Here is a 17,294-nt window from a genome sequence, read left to right as displayed (position 1 = left end):
TTTTTCCGAGGCACTAAAAAAGTTGAAGGCAGTGATGTGGTGAAGCTGTGGGTCTGAGCTTGGAGTACCTCGCTGCATGGACTGCCTAAGTGACGGACAGCTGTGAACTCCTTCGTGCCCTTCCAGGCAACAAGCTCTGCTTGTGCCCCAAAGCCAGAGTTTGCAGGCAGTGCTGTTTGGTGTTGTTTTTTTTCCAGAGCCTGGGACAAAGAAGGTGTGTGGGGCAGCTGATGGTCTGTGTCAGGAGGGGGAGTTTTGTGCTGCTCAGCCCCTGGGATGCACATGGAGATTTGTGAGCTGAGAGCTTTTTCCTCTGCTAATGAGCCTATTTTGTCCCCTGATGTCCCCAGGAATAGTTGCTGCTGGACAGGGAAAATAGTGCCCATGTCAAGTAGGAGAACCTTGGAGAGAAAAATCCAGAAGACCTCCAAGGCCCTGGAAAGTGAGTAAAGAAACGGAAGGAGAATGTGGGTTTCATGAATTGTAAGCTTTATTGTTTTCCCCGTCCAGAGGAGCCTGAAACAGAAGTGTGAGGCATCAAAGGCTTCCCGGTGGTAACTGTGCCCGGCACACCTGGAAGGGCCATCTCCTGCATCGTTGGAAAGAAAGACTGCTTGCGGGATGCTTTGGGGCAGATTTCATGCGGGGTAGCGGTGAGGCACAGGGCAGAGTCCCCGGGACAGCCGTAAGGATGGGTGCTGCGTGGTCTGGGCGTGCAGGAGGAGGCAGCCGGCGTTGGGTGCCCGGATCCTTGTGCTAGTACTTGGGGTACGTTGGCGGCAGCTTGCAGATGTTCTTGGTGTACTGGGGGCAGTAGGGCTGCACAGGGGGGCAGTAGCGCTGCACAGGGGGGCAGTAGGTCTGCACGGGGGGGCAGTAGCGCTGCACAGGGGGGCAGCACGGCGTCACGCAGGGGAACTGGGGCACGGGTTCCCTCTGGAAGGTGGAATGGCAGGAGGGCCCTGAGTCATGGCAGGAGGAGCGGGAGCTGTGGCAGGAGGTCTCGCGACTGTGGCAGGATCCACGGGAGCACATCTTTCTGGGGAGTCGGCAAAGCTGTCAGGAGCGAGAGATCATCCTGGTGAGAGGAGACCCGGGCACACTTCTCACGTAGCCTCAGCCCCTCCTTTCTTTCATTATACTTTTCCCCAGCTCTCCCCTTTGCCCTCTTTCTTTCTCTCCATCTTCCCAGCCCAACCTGAACGTACCCTGAGCCCTGCCTCACCCTTGGGGCTTGCTCCGGCCCCTCCTGCATGCAGCTTAGTCCCCCAAGCCGATGCAAGGAGCCTTGCCAGCCTCTCCTGAAGACCATTTCCCATCCCAGGGCCCAGGGCCACCTGCAGGGAGCTCATGCTGCCAGAGTATCCCTTGCCATTGCCTCACTGCCCCTTTCCCTGCCCCGGCCATCCCAATCCCCACGCCTGCTGCTCCTGGAGCAACACTCGGGTGCTGGGAGATGACACCAAGCTACGTGCCCACACCCAGGAGGACACCACGGCCCCCAGTGCCAGCTTCTCCTCTACGAGCAGCAGCAGGAGGAGGAGGACGAAGAGGAGGAGGAGAACATGTCTTACCTCTGGAGCTGCAGGGAGAAGTGTCTGGATGCGACGGTGAGCGAGTGAGGAGCACTGGGCTGAGCCGCCTTTTATACAGCTCCCAAAGGTCACGTTGGGTATGAGACGCCACTGCACAAGGGCGGTGGGGTTCTTCACGCGCTCAGCGCGGCACGTGCTGGCGCTACCCTATTCTTAGTGCTTCCTCCTTGACGCATGGTGTTCTCTCCCATCTTTCAATGCTAGAGATTTCCCTAGGAGGACAGGGGAAGCGATCTCTTTCCCGTTTCCTGGAGACTGACACTAAGCTCATCGGTATTCCCTAGGGTGCCGATAGGCAGCCGGGGTTGCATCAGGAGGAGAAATGTCGTTATGGCTCAGCAATGCTGACTCCTGCAGCAGGCACACTGTTGTGTGCAAGAGACAGCTCAGGACATTAATTGAGGTGTTTTTTTATGGCAAGTGGAAATGGGATTAGGAGGCCCTGGCTCGATGCTAGGCAGTCTGCTGGGATTTCCTTGGCTCCGTGCTGTGGCTAAAAGGACACTTTTTGTGATTCTCCACCTGCCCCTGCCCTTCCCAGAGGAATGGGCTGAGCCCCTCTCCTTTCTCCCCCTCTATCAAAGGTTCGTTGGTGCTGAAGGTCAGAGAACCTGTGCAGGGTCTGTGGCCATTCAGGTTTCCTTTCTTTGCTTTTTTCTTTCCCTTCACCTGTTTCTTACCCTTTTATCACCTGACCTCATGAGCAGGAAAGTATGGAAGGCAAAGGATTCTGAGAAAGGGAGGTTTTCAGCTGAACTTTGAGGAAGGTTTTCATCCTGTCCCCATTGGCAACACGACGGGCATTAAGGCTGGATTTGTAATCCCACCTGAGTCAGCCTGTAAAGTGTAAAGCCCGGAAGGTGTCAGCTCATCCCCCTTGGGAAATGTTACCCATCCGACTAACTGGCTCCCTGCTCCCAGAACCTCTCCTCCCCTCTCTCCAGAACCCGGGTGTCCCACAGCCCAAGGAATACCTTAGGCTAGAGGCGATGCAGTGACTTGCACTGAGCTTTGTACAGTAAGGGAGGATTGCGTGAATTGCTGAGGGACATTTGGTGACTCTGCTGTGGATCCGAAACCCCAGGAGGCTGCAAGTGCCCAGGCGGTGACCCCGGTGCTTGCCCTCTGTGGGTGCCCATCCTGTGCTAGGCTTCTCCTGGCTGGCCTCCAGGCTTCAGCCTGCAGCATCCCACTGGCATTCCCCCTTGCTCTCTCCACCTCCTCCAAGGACTTCCCCAAGTGGGGCATCCTCGTTTTACACCCGCTCACCGATGTTTCTGAGCTCTCACATTCACGTCCCGCTAAGGGAAATATGACTGTGTGGAGCTGCCATTGATGGCGTGCCGTTCTTTGAGGGGAGTACAAGAGGAAAGGGCAACGTGGAGTGATGAAATGCAGTTTTTGAGTGATGTGGGTGTTGGTACCGGCTGGGTTGCATTCAACAGGGATTGGCTGATGGTTTCTCCATCCTAAGGGATTACAAGGGTTGGATTGGTTGTACGCTAGTGCACCTGGATCTAACGTGAGGTTGACGTTCACATGCTAGGGCATTTTTCCACTCCAAAGCATACACCAGTGACAAGCAGTGGTGGCACAGGGAGGAGGAGTGCATGGCTTCTGTTTTTTTTCCGAGGCACTAAAAAAGTTGAAGGCAGTGATGTGGTGAAGCTGTGGGTCTGAGCTTGGAGTACCTCGCTGCATGGACTGCCTAAGTGACGGACAGCTGTGAACTCCTTCGTGCCCTTCCAGGCAACAAGCTCTGCTTGTGCCCCAAAGCCAGAGTTTGCAGGCAGTGCTGTTTGGTGTTGTTTTTTTTCCAGAGCCTGGGACAAAGAAGGTGTGTGGGGCAGCTGATGGTCTGTGTCAGGAGGGGGAGTTTTGTGCTGCTCAGCCCCTGGGATGCACATGGAGATTTGTGAGCTGAGAGCTTTTTCCTCTGCTAATGAGCCTATTTTGTCCCCTGATGTCCCCAGGAATAGTTGCTGCTGGACAGGGAAAATAGTGCCCATGTCAAGTAGGAGAACCTTGGAGAGAAAAATCCAGAAGACCTCCAAGGCCCTGGAAAGTGAGTAAAGAAACGGAAGGAGAATGTGGGTTTCATGAATTGTAAGCTTTATTGTTTTCCCCGTCCAGAGGAGCCTGAAACAGAAGTGTGAGGCATCAAAGGCTTCCCGGTGGTAACTGTGCCCGGCACACCTGGAAGGGCCATCTCCTGCATCGTTGGAAAGAAAGACTGCTTGCAGGATGCTTTGGGGCAGATTTCATGCGGGGTAGCGGTGAGGCACAGGGCAGAGTCCCCGGGACAGCCGTAAGGATGGGTGCTGCGTGGTCTGGGCGTGCAGGAGGAGGCAGCCGGCGTTGGGTGCCCGGATCCTTGTGCTAGTACTTGGGGTACGTTGGCGGCAGCTTGCAGATGTTCTTGGTGTACTGGGGGCAGTAGGGCTGCACAGGGGGGCAGTAGCGCTGCACAGGGGGGCAGTAGGTCTGCACGGGGGGGCAGTAGCGCTGCACAGGGGGGCAGCACGGCGTCACGCAGGGGAACTGGGGCACGGGTTCCCTCTGGAAGGTGGAATGGCAGGAGGGCCCTGAGTCATGGCAGGAGGAGCGGGAGCTGTGGCAGGAGGTCTCGCGACTGTGGCAGGATCCACGGGAGCACATCTTTCTGGGGAGTCGGCAAAGCTGTCAGGAGCGAGAGATCATCCTGGTGAGAGGAGACCCGGGCACACTTCTCACGTAGCCTCAGCCCCTCCTTTCTTTCATTATACTTTTCCCCAGCTCTCCCCTTTGCCCTCTTTCTTTCTCTCCATCTTCCCAGCCCAACCTGAACGTACCCTGAGCCCTGCCTCACCCTTGGGGCTTGCTCCGGCCCCTCCTGCATGCAGCTTAGTCCCCCAAGCCGATGCAAGGAGCCTTGCCAGCCTCTCCTGAAGACCATTTCCCATCCCAGGGCCCAGGGCCACCTGCAGGGAGCTCATGCTGCCAGAGTATCCCTTGCCATTGCCTCACTGCCCCTTTCCCTGCCCCGGCCATCCCAATCCCCACGCCTGCTGCTCCTGGAGCAACACTCGGGTGCTGGGAGATGACACCAAGCTACGTGCCCACACCCAGGAGGACACCACGGCCCCCAGTGCCAGCTTCTCCTCTACGAGCAGCAGCAGGAGGAGGAGGACGAAGAGGAGGAGGAGAACATGTCTTACCTCTGGAGCTGCAGGGAGAAGTGTCTGGATGCGACGGTGAGCGAGTGAGGAGCACTGGGCTGAGCCGCCTTTTATACAGCTCCCAAAGGTCACGTTGGGTATGAGACGCCACTGCACAAGGGCGGTGGGGTTCTTCACGCGCTCAGCGCGGCACGTGCTGGCGCTACCCTATTCTTAGTGCTTCCTCCTTGACGCATGGTGTTCTCTCCCATCTTTCAATGCTAGAGATTTCCCTAGGAGGACAGGGGAAGCGATCTCTTTCCCGTTTCCTGGAGACTGACACTAAGCTCATCGGTATTCCCTAGGGTGCCGATAGGCAGCCGGGGTTGCATCAGGAGGAGAAATGTCGTTATGGCTCAGCAATGCTGACTCCTGCAGCAGGCACACTGTTGTGTGCAAGAGACAGCTCAGGACATTAATTGAGGTGTTTTTTTATGGCAAGTGGAAATGGGATTAGGAGGCCCTGGCTCGATGCTAGGCAGTCTGCTGGGATTTCCTTGGCTCCGTGCTGTGGCTAAAAGGACACTTTTTGTGATTCTCCACCTGCCCCTGCCCTTCCCAGAGGAATGGGCTGAGCCCCTCTCCTTTCTCCCCCTCTATCAAAGGTTCGTTGGTGCTGAAGGTCAGAGAACCTGTGCAGGGTCTGTGGCCATTCAGGTTTCCTTTCTTTGCTTTTTTCTTTCCCTTCACCTGTTTCTTACCCTTTTATCACCTGACCTCATGAGCAGGAAAGTATGGAAGGCAAAGGATTCTGAGAAAGGGAGGTTTTCAGCTGAACTTTGAGGAAGGTTTTCATCCTGTCCCCATTGGCAACACGACGGGCATTAAGGCTGGATTTGTAATCCCACCTGAGTCAGCCTGTAAAGTGTAAAGCCCGGAAGGTGTCAGCTCATCCCCCTTGGGAAATGTTACCCATCCGACTAACTGGCTCCCTGCTCCCAGAACCTCTCCTCCCCTCTCTCCAGAACCCGGGTGTCCCACAGCCCAAGGAATACCTTAGGCTAGAGGCGATGCAGTGACTTGCACTGAGCTTTGTACAGTAAGGGAGGATTGTGTGAATTGCTGAGGGACATTTGGTGACTCTGCTGTGGATCCGAAACCCCAGGAGGCTGCAAGTGCCCAGGCGGTGACCCCGGTGCTTGCCCTCTGTGGGTGCCCATCCTGTGCTCAGGCTTCTCCTGGCTGGCCTCCAGGCTTCAGCCTGCAGCATCCCACTGGCATTCCCCCTTGCTCTCTCCACCTCCTCCAAGGACTTCCCCAAGTGGGGCATCCTCGTTTTACACCCGCTCACCGATGTTTCTGAGCTCTCACATTCACGTCCCGCTAAGGGAAATATGACTGTGTGGAGCTGCCATTGATGGCGTGCCGTTCTTTGAGGGGAGTACAAGAGGAAAGGGCAACGTGGAGTGATGAAATGCAGTTTTTGAGTGATGTGGGTGTTGGTACCGGCTGGGTTGCATTCAACAGGGATTGGCTGATGGTTTCTCCATCCTAAGGGATTACAAGGGTTGGATTGGTTGTACGCTAGTGCACCTGGATCTAACGTGAGGTTGACGTTCACATGCTAGGGCATTTTTCCACTCCAAAGCATACACCAGTGACAAGCAGTGGTGGCACAGGGAGGAGGAGTGCATGGCTTCTGTTTTTTTTCCGAGGCACTAAAAAAGTTGAAGGCAGTGATGTGGTGAAGCTGTGGGTCTGAGCTTGGAGTACCTCGCTGCATGGACTGCCTAAGTGACGGACAGCTGTGAACTCCTTCGTGCCCTTCCAGGCAACAAGCTCTGCTTGTGCCCCAAAGCCAGAGTTTGCAGGCAGTGCTGTTTGGTGTTGTTTTTTTTCCAGAGCCTGGGACAAAGAAGGTGTGTGGGGCAGCTGATGGTCTGTGTCAGGAGGGGGAGTTTTGTGCTGCTCAGCCCCTGGGATGCACATGGAGATTTGTGAGCTGAGAGCTTTTTCCTCTGCTAATGAGCCTATTTTGTCCCCTGATGTCCCCAGGAATAGTTGCTGCTGGACAGGGAAAATAGTGCCCATGTCAAGTAGGAGAACCTTGGAGAGAAAAATCCAGAAGACCTCCAAGGCCCTGGAAAGTGAGTAAAGAAACGGAAGGAGAATGTGGGTTTCATGAATTGTAAGCTTTATTGTTTTCCCCGTCCAGAGGAGCCTGAAACAGAAGTGTGAGGCATCAAAGGCTTCCCGGTGGTAACTGTGCCCGGCACACCTGGAAGGGCCATCTCCTGCATCGTTGGAAAGAAAGACTGCCTGCGGGATGCTTTGGGGCAGATTTCATGCGGGGTAGTGGTGAGGCACAGGGCAGAGTCCCCGGGACAGCCGTAAGGATGGGTGCTGCGTGGTCTGGGCGTGCAGGAGGAGGCAGCCGGCGTTGGGTGCCCGGATCCTTGTGCTAGTACTTGGGGTACGTTGGCGGCAGCTTGCAGATGTTCTTGGTGTACTGGGGGCAGTAGGGCTGCACAGGGGGGCAGTAGCGCTGCACAGGGGGGCAGTAGGTCTGCACGGGGGGGCAGTAGCGCTGCACAGGGGGGCAGCACGGCGTCACGCAGGGGAACTGGGGCACGGGTTCCCTCTGGAAGGTGGAATGGCAGGAGGGCCCTGAGTCATGGCAGGAGGAGCGGGAGCTGTGGCAGGAGGTCTCGCGACTGTGGCAGGATCCACGGGAGCACATCTTTCTGGGGAGTCGGCAAAGCTGTGGGGAAGAAAGAGAAAGAGAGGTACTGTCATGCTTGTACGGGAATACCACTCCAAGCTCCTGCACTCTACTTAGGGTTTTCCCAATTTCTCTCTTGAAGTTCATTTTCCTGTCCTTTGTCATACGTGCAAGATGATGATTCTGAAATTGATAATGCCATATCTTTTAAGGGATACTCTATAGTGGTCCTGTTCTGGTGGAAATATCAGAAATCAGTAAGGTAATTTGAAGGTTTAAGTTTACATCTGAGTCTTAGCAGTTATTCAGCTGAGATATCTCTCCCTCTGTCTCTATGTTGTTTGGGAATTAGTTCCTTGCTAGATCCCAAAAGCTCCCTGTCATAAACTAAGAACAAGAAACATCTAAGAGAAAGGCAAGGTCTCAGCACAGAACCAGTCAACCAAATGTCCCGCGTGGTATCCTAATGCCAAACAACAGATAATTCAATATAGTCCAACTTACCCTTTGTTGGAGCAGGGAAGAGCACTGAGAAGTGAAGCTGAATGAAGAAGGAGCAGGAGATGGCTAGTTTTATATACTTGCAGTAGGCTTGCTCAAGAAATTATGCATCTCTTGGCAATGCTGACAATTAATCATGTAGTCACGTTCATATTTATCTTCTGTGTGTAGTTTTTAGCACTTCCGATTTGACAGTCGGGAAAAACAATTAGTACTTTTCCCTTGAGATGTTAATTGGCAATGGATTTCCTAATCTGCTTTATAAGGGGATTTTGAAGGTAATTTCGTAGTTGCATATTAGAAAGAACCTAACCCTAAAGTTATTGAGTGATTTGTCATTGGGCAACCAGCATTGCATCAACGTGCAATTCAAAAGTGTTGACTCCTGCTCCGCATGCTGCCCCTTTGTCCATGTGGCAGACTCACATTTTTGTTGATATGTTTTTCATGACACAAGGGACAGTAATTAACATCCACAACTCACATGGACCATACTTAAGGGGAAGTCCTGGTGACTAGCTCAAATGCACCTAACGCCTCAACACTGGAGATGACGTTACAAGGATGTTCCCAATTCCAATTTTTTCATTCTGTTTGTGAGTTCACAAACCATTGGCTGTTTTTCCTTGTGCCATGATACCATCCCATTTGCATTCCTCCTAGAAGAAGAGGATTTCAAATATTAACCAGAAAGTACTGGGAAATTCTCACCTACTAGCACCCTGTTTTCAGATCCCCAATTGCTTCAGGCTTCTGCCTTACTTAAGCAGTTTTGTAATTTTTAACTCATTGCAGTGCTTCACCTTTTAGTATTGGGTTTCTCTTACAGCAGCCTAGGAGTTGACTTTACAGTGAAGAAATGGGTATTTGTTGCTTGTGATTTTTATCCAGGTGGGAGCTGCCAGAACCCTCAAGAGCACTCTGTGGATCAGTGCTGTTGCAAGCAGAACAAGAGGGTCTGAAAAGTTGCTTACTGAGTTCATGAGTCGGCAGCTATCCCTGTAGAGATGCCTTTTGGAGGGTATTTTCAAGTCACATGAAAAAAAAAAAGAAAAAAAGCTTGCTACTTTGTCAGTGTTGTTGAGATGCTAACTCACTCTGAACCTGAAAACACATCCCGGGACAGCATGCCTCCATGTTCTGGTTGGATTTATCTTTTTTTTTTCTTAAATATTTTTTAAATCATTTTTTATTTTTCAAGCCATGATTCAGCAAAAAATAAGCTAGCCTTTGTTTAAGAAAGTCTCACCTGGAGCCTTCTGCACAGCACTGTGAGTTCTAAGGAATATAGGAATGGTTCAACATGGTTGATAAAGTTACTGCTCATCATGCTTAGTATACTTTGGGAAGACCCTTGTGTTGGTTCTCTGTCTTGCAGGGTGCATTCTTTTCACCCCAGTGTAGCTACTAGAAGTTAGTCATGTAGGCTGAAGCTAATTGTGGAGCTCTTTGTGAAACTGATGGAGAGGAACTGGCAGAAGGAAGCGAGCGATCCTGTTCTAGAACAGATGTCTCAGCTAGATGGGCTGGTGACTAGGAAGATAAGAATTGTCTTAGGTTGTAAAAAGTAGACAGAGATTTCACATTTATTTTAACGTGTGTGCAATATTTGCTGAAAACAGTAATTTGAAGTTCAGTGAAAGAGGAGGGTTAAAGAAGTCCTCTAGGTGCCTATTTGCATTTATTGGACACCTCAAAACCTTTGCAACTCTGAGTCAGAGTAACAAACACAGTATGTGGCACTGCTGAACTAGGGAAGTGAGAATGACAGTCCCAGGCTAACCAGGGTACAGACAAGCTCCCTGTATGCTGTACATAAATGCATTCGTCTGCTGCAGAAGTGTGTCTGGAATGACTGGCTTTCATCCATTTTGAAACTTTGGGATGTGGGCATTTTGTGGTGCTTGAGAAGAGAAGAACAAGGAGCTGTGACTAAGAAGACAGAGATAAAGATAATTCTCATGTAAAAATGTAGATGAGTAAAAAAGCATAAACATTTTCTATATTTGGAAATGAAATTTTATTGTCTCATCTACACATTTGGAGGATGACACAGAAATATCATGTATAAGCCACTACCAGAATAAATCATCCCCAGCCTTTTAGAGAAGAACAAAGACTGGGTGTTGCATGCTAAATACATTGAAACAGATCACATTTATATTTTGAAGAAAATTCAAATCACAAAAGAGGTATTTAAGGGTTCACATAAACCAAAAATGGGAATAGAGAAATGGCGATTTGAGCTTTAGGCATCAAGAGCATCATTGGTGGGTGCGTGTCCGGATCCTGGTGCTAGTACTTGGGGTACGTTGGCGGCAGCTTGCAGATGTTCTTGGTGTACTGGGGGCAGTAGGGCTGCACAGGGGGGCAGTAGCGCTGCACAGGGGGGCAATAGGTCTGCACGGGGGGGCAGTAGCGCTGCACAGGGGGGCAGCATGGCGTCACGCAGGGGAACTGGGGCACGGGTTCCCTCTGGAAGGTATAGTGGCAGGAGGACCCTGAGTCATGGCAGGAGGAGCGGGAGCCATGGCAGGAGGTCTCGCGACTGTGGCAGGATCCACGGGAGCACATCTTTCCGGGGAGTTGGCAAAGCTGTGGGGAAAAAAGGGAGGGAGAGAGAGAGAGAGAGACCATGATGCTGATACAGTAGCACCAATGTGCAAGTGCCTACCTGCCTGCCTTAATTTGCTCTGGAGCTTCCCATTTTCTTCCTAATTTCTTGTTCTTCATGGATAAGAAGATGATTTCAATGCTGCTTAGGTATTGGGAAGTGATTTACATCCCCCACTAAAAAAAATGACCTTTTACAGGCACCATTTTCTCTTCAGACAAAAAATTACTCAAACTATCCCTTGCCTATAAGCAGTCCCAGACTCTCCAGTGCCTTCTCTTCGAAAACTTCAGAAATCTCCTTTCCATAAAGCTCTCTGACTGTCCTTCTCTCTCAGTATTTTCCAATTTTTCTGTTGTTTTGTTTTGTTTTGTGCCTCTTCCTGTGAAGTCTACATCCCAGTTAGCATTTGCATTCATTCGTAGGTAACAAGAACTTGGTCACTGTCATAACCAAGGCCCAGAGAGAAGAAATAGATATCATATTCCAGCTCTACCAGAGCTTCTATGAAAGCAGACGGTTTCATAGAGAAACTCAGGAGAAACAGAAAAATCAAACTCACCCCTTTAGCAACAGAAATGAAGGTGTATAGGAGCAGAGAAGCGAATGAAGGAAACCAGGATGAGAGAGCTTTTATACTGTTCCAGAGGGTTATCTGGGACATGAGACATCTCTTGGCAAGTGTAACCTAATTACATATCCCAGCCCATTTTTATCCACTGTATTCAGCTTCCGACATTTTCCCTTTGATGCATTGTGCTTTTAGCATTATAATTGTCCCATAGGTTATTAATAGTGCTTTAATTCCTTCACCTCCCTATGAAAGAGATTGGAAGGTATTTTACGCGAAGTGACGCCAGTACCGAAGATACTAATAGATCTGGTCATGGACAGCAAGTATCAAGCAGAAGAGGTGTTTGTAATTCAGAAACACTAATTCTTCAAGCTGTGCCGGGATGTTACATGGACTGAGAGCTAAACGTCATCACACCTGCGTGTGAAGAAAACTGATTACTAATGGGAACTCATGGGGATTATGTTTAGGGCAGGAATATTCTAACTGAATTGCTCAATGGAACCGGAAACTTTAATGAGAGATTCGGAATTAGCCCTCATAAGTCCCTCATGGATAATTCCAACCTGTCTATATGGTATGTCCTATCAATGATTCTTTTTCCTCTTGTAGATGCTGCCTTAGCCTAATTCTGCAATACTGTGCCAATGGCAGCGCTATGGAGTGCCTGGAGCACAATGGGTTGAGGTGCACCCACCACTCAAGTCCTGTTCATGCTCCCAGAGGTGTAGTTACTCTCTGTTCCTGTTTTCCTTTGTCCTTCTTTAATTTATTCCTATTTTCCTCCTAACATTTTAAATGAAATATGTCTTTAGATCACTTTTGGGAAATTTTTACCAGTTGAGGTTGTAAGCAGGTGAGCCATGTGCCTGCCTCCAGCATAAGGTGGAAGTTCTTAAACACAATAATCATAGAATCATACAATCTCAGAATCATAGAATGGCTTGGGTTGGAAGGGACCTCAAAGATCATCTAGTTATGTTGAAGGAATTTTGAAGATGATATATGAACTATTAGCTGGGACAGAGCACTCTCCTGGTATTGCTGCCCTACTTTCAGTTCTGCAGCTCTTGTGGAAATACGCATTGGACAGGGCTGTAGCTCAAGAAAAAACAAACAAACAAACCAGCCAGCTGCGGTAGAGGTACATGCTCCCGAGTCTGGATTTTCATGTGAATCACAGGTGAACTCCAGGTTTCCTTCCCATGTCCCCATACAGGTCATGCCCATCTCACCCAGCAATTACATTTTCTTCTCACATAAAAGGCAAGAATGTGTCAGCACAGGGATGGCATTGTGGGATTAGACATCAGGCACAACTGATTTTGGGTGATGCTCTCCTGACTCACCGGGATCCCTCAAACTGGCCTATTTGTGTCTGTGCTTCAGTATCACAACGTACAGAATGAACCTATAAATACTTCGCTGCAATGTTTTATTTAGGATGCAGTTAGGTGATGCCTTTAGAAACCTTTGGTCACGTGTGGCAGTAAATCTATCGTCATATTGAAGAGACCAGATGGTAAAATAAAAGAGGTGAGTCAGCTGCTGGGAAGCAAGGGCAGCGAATAACAGCGGCTGCGGTCAGGGGACAGCAGAGCCCCTGTGCTCCTTCAGTGCCTCACCACTCCAGCCTCTATAAAGGTCTCCTCTTTCAGCCCCTTCCTTTCAGCTTGGCTTTACCTCTCCTACCGTACCCCTGTTGAGTAAGGTATGTGATTAGACTGATGATCTGGATCATTTATGGAACGTTATTTATAGATTGTAGCTCTGTTTTTACCCGCTACGTCTTGACTTGGCTCTGCCTAAATCTAAACAATTTGTTTACTCTAAATAGTTCAGGTGAGAGATACTTTATAAGGAATATTCCTTGTTTTTTTTTTTTTTTTTTTTTTTTTTTTTTTTTTTTTTTCCCACTGATGAATCACGTTTAATTATTAAAAATGTTAATAAAGAGGTTTTTGGACTAAGCTCTTATATAGTGTCTAATATGTCATCCAGAAGATAGCATCACATAGACAAAGATAAAACAAGGACAAAAAGAAGTCCCAGTTTACTGTAGGAAAGCCCTCTATCCCTGGTTAGCCCTGCTTATCTCTAAGTGTAGTAGAGAAAAAAATGGTGTGGAAAGAGATTTCCTTGCATCCAGCACCAGGTGACCTTTCCAGCAGGAGTACCCAGGGCCTGAAATGGTGTGCTCCCCTGGGGGGCGTCCTTCGTCAGTTTGAACTCAACCTGGTAGGAGGTGGTGGGCTCATGGCTGGGCATGCAGCTGGAGGCAGCCACGAGCTCCATGGGATCCCATAGCTGTGGTTCATGCTGAGAAACGTGGTCTGGGGTCACTCCTCCTCACCTCTCCCTGTTCTGATGTTTGCCTTGGGTTTAACATGCTTGTTGCAACCCATTTCTTGTCCCCTTTTTTCTGCTGGATGGCTCAAGCCCATGTCCAGAAAATGTCCCCTGTGGAGGTTGCTCTTGGCACAGGTGCCATTGCAGCAGGAGGGAGGTGAGGACAATTTCTTGTTGAATTTACGCAATCTGCTTTCTGGCTCCTCTTCCCAGCATGTGAGCTGAGATAATAAAACTGCAGCTAAGGTGAGATTTGCTGTCTCTGTTCCTTGGGCTCTTCCCTAAACGAATGACACAACCTGCAGCACTGCAGCTTAGTCGGGCACGTAGGTGAGAACTTGGACTGCTTTAAAAGAACTACGATAGGAGATTTTATCTCCCCTTCCCTCAAAGGCTTTCAGTTAGGCCCTGGCCCAGCCCAGACCCTCCTGTCTGGTTTGGTTTCCACGTCCTGCGTGCTGTAGGGTAGGTTTGGCATGGGGAGACAGGTACCTGGTGGCTGGAGGATGGGGACAGTTGGTGGCACCACGCAATGACCTCCTGCCAGTCCAGGGCTGCACGTCTCTGACCCTTCCATCTGCAATCATGTCCCTCATATACGGGAACCATGTGCCTCATTATTTTAATTAACAGTTATAATAAAACAACTGCTAATAATAAGTTTCTTGTTTCTTTCAAAGACTCAGTGCAAACCCTTTGCTAATTAAATATCTAGTGCATTACACACCATACTGCTCTCATCCCACAGAGGCATGAATTTCGGCAGCAATCTGCCTCTGTGCTGGTGCATGCTGGGGATAGTGCAATAGGAAACACAGCTGCTGATTTTTAAGGACATCTCTCCATTTGATATTCTTTTATTTATTTATTTTTTCTTCTACATCTGCTAGGAAAGCTCAGCACTTTTCTGGTTTCTGCTGAGAAGAAGTTTTTTTTTTCTTTTTTTTTCTTTTTTTTTCTTTTTTTTTTTCTTTTTTATTCCTCCCTCCCCCCCAGTATTTTTTTTTTTTCCATTAACCAATATTTCATCTAGACAATATGGGCCCTTGCTGGCATTTTCAATGAAGGTAAAGTTACCTTGCACAAAATATCTGTCTAACCCCATGTTCCATATCTAGAATAGATTGGAAGGAAGATTAAGTATAATGGGGTCCTCCCTCTCCTTATGCCCTTTTGTTTATGGTCATCAGCGACTTTCAGGCTTCCTAGATGGAGTCTGCTTTTGTGCTCGGCAGCCATGTACGGAGGACTTGGTATTGCAAATCTGAGGCTTTGCTTTTAGGCTTTGCTCTTTCAAAACTTGCCAAGAGTCTGAGCCGCAGGGCCTGGCATCACAGATCCCAGGGTGACCTTAACCTCCAGCCCCAGACAGCTTTGCCCAACCCAGTGCCTGGATCTGCCTGGCAGGTGCTGAAGGTTTGGGGACCGGAGCTGTAGCACATCGCTGCTGCCTGGGGGGTGCTGCGGGAAGGGGGGGGAGCTGTCTGCAGGCTGTGAAAGGCAGCTCTCATTCATAAAGGTGAGCTTGGAAATGATGCTAAAAGCGGTAATGTTGGAAACACACCAGGACACCAGCAAGTTTTGTGAGCTTTAGGTTTTAATATCACATCTTTGCTACTGGAGACAGAAGCAGGAAATGAATGGATTCAAATACTTGCTCGCGAGAGGGCAAATCACATTTCGGACGTGCTAACACCACGTCGCAGGAGCAGGAGAGGCACATTGCGCTGGAGGGAAGGGGCGAGACCTGCCCAAGCTCAGGGCTGCACCCTGCGGAGGCGAGGGGCGAGCACAGCCCTGCAGCCGGCTGACCGTTGCTGCATCCTCGGCCCTTCACTTCTGTTGCTGCGGGGGCCACTGCACTGGCTGCTTGATCTGCTGCTGCTGCTGCTGGCAGGGGACAGGTGCCACCGGCCCCTGCCCGGGCACAGTGACCACGGGGCCCTGGGGCTGCAGGACCACCACTGGCGTCACATCCTGCACGGCGCTCACTTCGTGGCAGACGACCTCCTCGGAGCCGTGGCAGGAGGAGCTGCCGCTGTGGCAGGAGGAGCTCTCGTTGCTGTGGCAGCCTCTGTCTCCACGGGAGCACATTTTTTGATCGGTGCGGGGAGCCTAGGGAGGAGAAAACACTCGTAGTTAGATGCACAAAGCTTTCCACGCCCTGCTTCGCATTCAGATTTCCTCGGTGTGTTTATGATCTTGCTGAGGCTCTGCAAGGTTTGCCCACCCACTCATCCTGCTTCCCCACCTTGGGGCTTCGTTCCCACATCACTGGCACCAGAAAAATGCCCTCACCACGGCCCCAGTCTCCATTTCTGCCCGGCTCCACATTCCATTTCCCTGCTCTCCCTTGCTGCATCCCACTCGTGCAAGATGTCCTGGGAGAAGCTGTGCAAGGGAGGAGCGGATGCGCTGCCCGCTGTCAGTCTATGCTGGGGCACAGGGGTCTGAAAAATGGGGCTCCTGGGCACAGTCAGTGAATTTGCAGCTGGGACTGCTGGTATTGGAGCAGCAGCAAAATACACTTTCAAAGCCAGTTTCCCAAAATGAAGAAACTCCTGTGCCTTCCTCCCTCCTTCTGCCCTCCTCACCCTCTCTTCCCTGCACACCCACAGCTCATTGCTGCCTGACTTCCTAGGGCATGAGGAATATCCCGTGGGCACATCTGACCCCCTTCAGAGGGACCAAGCCCCTGGAGCTGAGGTTTCAGCAGTTCAGAAGATCCAGAGGCTCTTCAGGCTACTTCCTCTCCTAGGTTAAATCTGCCTTCTCAGTTATTTCCTAAATGTCTTTAAGGACAGCTTAATACCTACAGCTCCTGAAGATTTACATATTCTAGAACAGTTAGGTAAAGGAATCAGGCTTGTAAGAGCAATTAGAGTCCCCGGCTGAACCTGAAGGTTTCTTCTGAAAAATCAGCCTGCCATCTCTCATTCATTCCCATATCCCCTTTACTCTTTTATTTTCAGTTTCTCCTTCAAATACCAGAAATCATGAGCACTGAAGCAACCCAAATACATTCACACCTGATATTTCTGCTTCTTAGCATCGGCAGTCTGGAGACCAGTTTTGATGGAGCAAATTGCCCCCACCAGGGAGGCAGAACTTGGCTGCCCATAATCCCAGCACCTGCAGACTGAGCCCTCTCTGTAAGAGCATAGCTCATCTAATTTCAGCAGATTTTCCTGGGAATGCAATGTTAGCCATGCAGCAACAACTTACCTTGGCTGGGAAGTCTGCGAAGAGAGAGTGGATCTGAGTGAATGAGCTGCTCTCCCATCCGAGAACTTTTATATGGTTCCTAGCTCTCTTCCTGAAAATGCAATAACCCCTGGGGAAAAATGACCAACGTATTTACAAAACAGCCCCACCCCTAATTATCCACCACCTTCAAAAGCTTATTCAACCTGGTTCCTTTGATTGACTTGTCATATGGTAGATTGTCTTCCTTGTGTTACACAGCTTTAATTGCCACCCTGCCCCACACGGGTTGTAATGCATGAAGAGTGAAAACCGTGTGGGTGGCTTGGCTGTCTCACCATCATGCCCGGATGAGTTTTATATTGCAAAACGGGTGGCAAAGGTGGTGTTTTTTGGGTTTCTGCCCTGCTGAAACCTCTCGCCCTAAGTCTGGCGGGGAGGAGAGGTCACAACACCTTGCCGTGGTGCCTCTCAGCTCTCTTGGCAGGGTCGTGCATGGTGGACAAGAGCCACCACTATCCAGCCACAAGTAATGGCAAGCTATTAGAAAGTCCCCACCACACATCCTCTATAAGCATCTCTAAAGGTGCCTTCACCC

The 17,294-nt window shown here is 50.1% G+C and overlaps 4 protein-coding genes across 4 annotated transcripts; all 4 read right to left on the bottom strand.

The window, feature by feature from the left end:
• Positions 1-468: 468 nt before the first annotated feature.
• On the bottom strand, positions 469-1,714 carry LOC121060961 (putative small proline-rich protein 5). Its single transcript, XM_040539161.1, has 2 exons — positions 1,575-1,714; positions 469-1,056 (listed from the first exon to the last, which is right to left on the bottom strand). Exon 2 carries the CDS (start codon positions 1,033-1,035, stop codon positions 757-759), a length of 279 nt encoding a protein of 92 aa, XP_040395095.1. The 5' UTR covers positions 1,036-1,056; positions 1,575-1,714; the 3' UTR covers positions 469-756.
• A 1,972-nt stretch (positions 1,715-3,686) lies between these two features.
• Positions 3,687-4,932, bottom strand: LOC121060960 (putative small proline-rich protein 5). The gene is made up of 2 exons (XM_040539160.1): positions 4,793-4,932; positions 3,687-4,274 (listed from the first exon to the last, which is right to left on the bottom strand). The coding sequence occupies exon 2, from the start codon at positions 4,251-4,253 to the stop codon at positions 3,975-3,977; it is 279 nt and encodes a 92-aa protein (XP_040395094.1). The 5' UTR covers positions 4,254-4,274; positions 4,793-4,932; the 3' UTR covers positions 3,687-3,974.
• A 1,973-nt stretch (positions 4,933-6,905) lies between these two features.
• Positions 6,906-8,061, bottom strand: LOC121060958 (putative small proline-rich protein 5). Its single transcript, XM_040539158.1, has 2 exons — positions 7,959-8,061; positions 6,906-7,493 (listed from the first exon to the last, which is right to left on the bottom strand). The coding sequence occupies exon 2, from the start codon at positions 7,470-7,472 to the stop codon at positions 7,194-7,196; it is 279 nt and encodes a 92-aa protein (XP_040395092.1). The 5' UTR covers positions 7,473-7,493; positions 7,959-8,061; the 3' UTR covers positions 6,906-7,193.
• Positions 6,906-11,207, bottom strand: SPRR2G (small proline rich protein 2G). The gene is made up of 3 exons (XM_040539159.1): positions 11,132-11,207; positions 10,245-10,550; positions 6,906-7,187 (listed from the first exon to the last, which is right to left on the bottom strand). The coding sequence occupies exon 2, from the start codon at positions 10,527-10,529 to the stop codon at positions 10,251-10,253; it is 279 nt and encodes a 92-aa protein (XP_040395093.1). The 5' UTR covers positions 10,530-10,550; positions 11,132-11,207; the 3' UTR covers positions 6,906-7,187; positions 10,245-10,250.
• Between the last annotated feature and the right edge of the window lie 6,087 nt (positions 11,208-17,294).

The sequence above is a fragment of the Cygnus olor genome, chromosome 28, assembly GCF_009769625.2.
Source record: "Cygnus olor isolate bCygOlo1 chromosome 28, bCygOlo1.pri.v2, whole genome shotgun sequence".
NCBI lineage: Eukaryota > Metazoa > Chordata > Aves > Anseriformes > Anatidae > Cygnus > Cygnus olor.
This window is presented reverse-complemented; position numbering and strand designations above follow the sequence as displayed.

What these genes read in the sequence shown, in the direction of transcription:
- LOC121060961 (XM_040539161.1), bottom strand. Translation starts at nt 1,035, where the DNA reads ATGTGCTCCCGTGGATCCTGCCACAGTCGCGAGACCTCCTGCCACAGC.
- LOC121060960 (XM_040539160.1), bottom strand. Translation starts at nt 4,253, where the DNA reads ATGTGCTCCCGTGGATCCTGCCACAGTCGCGAGACCTCCTGCCACAGC.
- LOC121060958 (XM_040539158.1), bottom strand. Translation starts at nt 7,472, where the DNA reads ATGTGCTCCCGTGGATCCTGCCACAGTCGCGAGACCTCCTGCCACAGC.
- SPRR2G (XM_040539159.1), bottom strand. Translation starts at nt 10,529, where the DNA reads ATGTGCTCCCGTGGATCCTGCCACAGTCGCGAGACCTCCTGCCATGGC.